This window comes from Gossypium hirsutum, chromosome A11 (genome assembly GCF_007990345.1).
Source record: "Gossypium hirsutum isolate 1008001.06 chromosome A11, Gossypium_hirsutum_v2.1, whole genome shotgun sequence".
Taxonomy (NCBI): Eukaryota; Viridiplantae; Streptophyta; class Magnoliopsida; order Malvales; family Malvaceae; genus Gossypium; species Gossypium hirsutum.
The window spans coordinates 2237323-2241534 of NC_053434.1; the positions used below are offsets into that span (position 1 = coordinate 2237323).

General features: G+C 30.7%; 1 protein-coding gene across 1 annotated transcript; it reads right to left on the reverse strand.

Annotated features, from left to right (window-relative positions):
- Nucleotides 1-1214: 1214 nt before the first annotated feature.
- Nucleotides 1215-1656, reverse strand: LOC107923787 (14 kDa proline-rich protein DC2.15). Its single transcript, XM_016853947.2, has one exon. The coding sequence runs from the start codon at nucleotides 1605-1607 to the stop codon at nucleotides 1215-1217; it is 393 nt and encodes a 130-aa protein (XP_016709436.1). The 5' UTR covers nucleotides 1608-1656.
- Between the last annotated feature and the right edge of the window lie 2556 nt (nucleotides 1657-4212).

The following is a 4212-nucleotide window of genomic DNA, read 5'->3' on the forward strand; positions in this document are numbered from 1 at the left end:
ATCCAAATCTCGTACGATGAGATAATTAATTCTTAGTGAAGAAGGGTCGGAACTGTCAGACAGCAGAACAGGGGAAACTTTAAAGAATAAACTGTACTTATTGGCTAAACCAAAAATTATGAAAATTTTATGGTAATAAGATAAGTAAGTCTAGTTTTAGGGAAAATTTGCGGATCTTAATTTTGAGTTCCGTAGCTTAAGATATAAATAATTTAGTGACTATGACGCAAATAGACAGTTTTGAATATACATAAGTAAATAGTGAAACTATTGATAATGTTACTTGTTGCATGTTATATAAATTAAGGATGTGGAATGGAGAGGAGGAGGAGGAAAATATGTATGAATATTCAGCTAGCATGGCTAATTTGTATGTTTTAGACTCATGAACTAAATTGAATAAAAGTAAAATTTTATGGGCAATTTTGTAAAAAAAAGTTAGAAATGACCAATTTGCATGAAATAGATTATTTTATTATTTAAATTACAAAATTGAATGAAATTGTTAATGTAGCTCAAGATCAGGGAAAAACATGTTTTAAGGATTAAATTGAAAAGTGTTGAAATTATGGAAAATTCTGACATTTTATAGAATTTATAGGTTGTTATCAATTTGTGTGAGAATAACGGCTGGAAATAAGGATTAAATTGTAATAATTTTATTTTATTTTAACCTAAGGATGAAATCGTCATTAATTAAAAGTTTAGGGGTAAAATGATAATTTTGTTTAGAGCATTAGTTGAATGTATTATAACATGAAATAAATGAAAACGACGATCAAATTTCTTTATAAAGATCCGGATGACTTGAATACAAGACTTGAACGTGGAAAAGAAAAGATATCGGATTAATGAAATATCTGATAAATGAATCGGTAACTCCGATAATGCTCCGTAACTCTATTCCGGTGACGGATTCGGATTAGGGGCGTTACAAAAATCGTAATAGTGATAAACATATGAAAAGAAGAAACAAACATAATAAAAATATAAAATTTATTACCATAACTACATACAATACACCCCATCCCCCAAAGGAAAACACTTGAAGAAAGGTATTAAACGTATTCAATATCAATCTTCCACAAGAAAATTAAAACAACAAAGATACAAATAAAGACATTGTTTTGATGCAAATAAGGGAAACCATAACTTTCAAAAACCAAACACAAATAGAAAAATGAAAAAGAATGTAGGGAGAGTGATGACTTAAATTAGCATTGGAAGCCAGAAGGAACATTCCTTGAGCAAACGTTGAGAAGCAAGCTGAGGGAAACTGGGACATTAAGGTTGAGGCCTAAGAAGTTAGCTCTGATAGCGGTGCAAAGGCAAGCGGCAGCTTCAAGGTCAATGAGGCCATTGAGAAGGGAACAACATGGCATCACTGGGGGTGAACCAACAGTGACATTGACTATGCTAAGCACATTGGCACATACACCTAATTTAAGAGCATCCCGGGGGCACCTTCCTCGTGCAGATGGAGTGGGGGTGGGGGTGAGATTAGAGCCGGAAGAAGAGCAAGATCGACAAGTAGCACTGACTAGGGAAAAGAAAAGAATGTTGAGTGCTAAAAAGAGGGCCATGGAAGTTGATCTTTTTGAAGCCATTTTGGTCTTCTCTTAAAACCCTAGTGGCTTGCTTTCTTAGCTTTAGAGTTAAAAAAGTAAAAGTGTTTGAGGATGGGGAACTTGGAGCAAAGGGAGGTGGTTTTATAGTGTTAACAAGAAGGGCTAGTGGACGTTTTTTTAATGCTAGGCTAATTCATCAAATTGTAAAATAAAATCAATTAGAGGTGGCTGGTGAAGTTTGGATGTTTGTGATGATCGTGAGGTGGAACTTAACACATTGTGCCATGGTTCACGAAGAATTAATGATTGTTAAATCTTGCTTGTTTTAGTTTTAATCTACACTGCATTTATGTAGATTTTTTTATAGAATCAAAGTTTTCTAAATATATGTTTTATGGTACTAAGAAATTAAATAAATGGTAAATTAATTACCTCCAAAGTTATTAAATTATCAATAAATTTACGTTTTGGTCACTCAACTTCAAAGAGTTATGAAATGATCATTGAACTATTCAAAAAAAATTATTTAAGTCAATGGGTTGTTAAGTTTAGCTAGCAAGATCTAAGCAACGATTCGACGATTGGTACAATGGATCAGTACCATTGACGAGTAGAAAAATATATCTTAGATTCAACTTGATTTGATGGCCAGTGTCGGAAATTGGAGAAAAAAATTATTTAAATTTTGATTCGTTGATTATAACGTTCAAAGTTGTTTCATTAAAATGAAAAACTAAACTATAGAAGAGAAAGGAAAGAAGAGATTTCGATTGGTGCAATAGTGCAATCGAAAAAAGTCATCCAATAGTAATTTAATAGCCCAATGACATAAATGAAAACTTTCGAATAGTTCAGTAACTATCTTATAACTTTTTAAAGTTAAGTGACCAAAATATAAACTTACTAATAATGTAATGAACTTAAGTGTAGTTCACCCTTAAATTAAATTATTGGTTTGCATTTAATGTATTATTATGGTATAAATTCAATCCATGTGTTTTAATCTCATTAATAGTTGAACATATCGGTAAAACAAATAATTTTCAGATTAAGGATTTGACCTTATCAATGATTATTAAGGATAAAATAAATTTTTATCTACTTAATAATCATATATTATCATATAGTTAAGTATCGAAACCTGCTAATCATGCATCTATTAGTTTGTGGACATATAAACTTATTTCCAGAAGACTATCTTCACATAATTGAATTTTTTTTTAATAATTTCACTATAGATTTCGATTGTACATGCTCTTTTTTAACACAATGCTTAAAATTATCCATAGTCTCTCCCCAATCCATAGATAGAAGGATAAGCGCACTGAAACCCACGTCCTTCTGCATTGACAATGTCGTAACCATTTTTTTGGAAAAACGGGAATCGGCTTTGATTTTGAAAATAAAAACGAACAGAGGAGTCGCCACCAATCCTTTTTGATTAGGTGTGATCGGGTCACCTTTAAATTAACTATTTTAATAAAAGTTAAGATTTATCAAAATGATAATTTTGGGTCTACGAAACTCAGAAAATGAGTTCGGGAGTCGGTTACACATGAGGAAGGATTAGCACCCTCGATACGCCCAAAATTGGTACCTAGTTGATTAATTAATGTCTTAAGATCGAAGATTGAAAACTTTGAAGACTTTTGAAATACGATCATTCCCTGTAAAAAGCTCAGGTGGTAAAGACCTTCTCGTCTCAAAATATGAAATGTCACATCCAGTAAGTTAGGACATGATATCTTAAATTTCCGAGAGCGAGCTTGCCTTTTATAAAATCTGTGTATTTTATTAAAAGGGTATTCGATTATTTAGAGTAAACGAGAGAAGTCGAAACCCAGTAAGTTAGGGCATGTTTTCCTGAATTTTCGAACACCGAATATTGTCTTTATTTCAAAACAAATTCTTATTTCGAGATGACAAAAAGTCATACCCGGTAAGTTAGGGCACAACACTTCGCATCTTCGAGAATAAGCATTTTTCAAAACTCGTATAGTGATTTAAAATAGTAATCCGTTATTTAGGTTAAATGAAAAAAAATCGAAACCCAGTAAGTTAGGGCACGATTGTCTCAAATTACCAAATACGGAATATCACTTTTATGAAAGAATTATTTTAAGGTATCAAGTAAAAAAATATAATGTGATTTATGGAAAAAATATAAAACCAAATCGTGGTGCTAATACACAATAATAAGTGTGACAATATCAATAACAATGGTATAAGTGATTATAAAAGGATAAAAGCAAGGCTAGCAATATAGAAATATAAAACACAAGCATAAGGCAAATGAAATGATCTAATAAAAATAAATAAAGCATGGCAAAATAAAATGACAATGATGACGAAAACGATAAAAAAATAATAATTTAAATAATAATAGCATAAAATGATAATAATAAATGTGGTATTAAAATATATACGTGATAATAGAAATGTAACGACCCAAATTTTACCGTTATCGACAAAGTGTATTTTTGGGTCTCCGTTTTTGAAAAACGGATTCGTAAATATTTATTAAAAATATTTACAAAGTAAAATGAGTGGTTAATTAGAGTTTAATTAAGTGAATTTAATTTAATTAATAGTAATTAAGAAAAAGGACTAAATTGAATAAGAGGTAAAAGTTGAATTATAGATT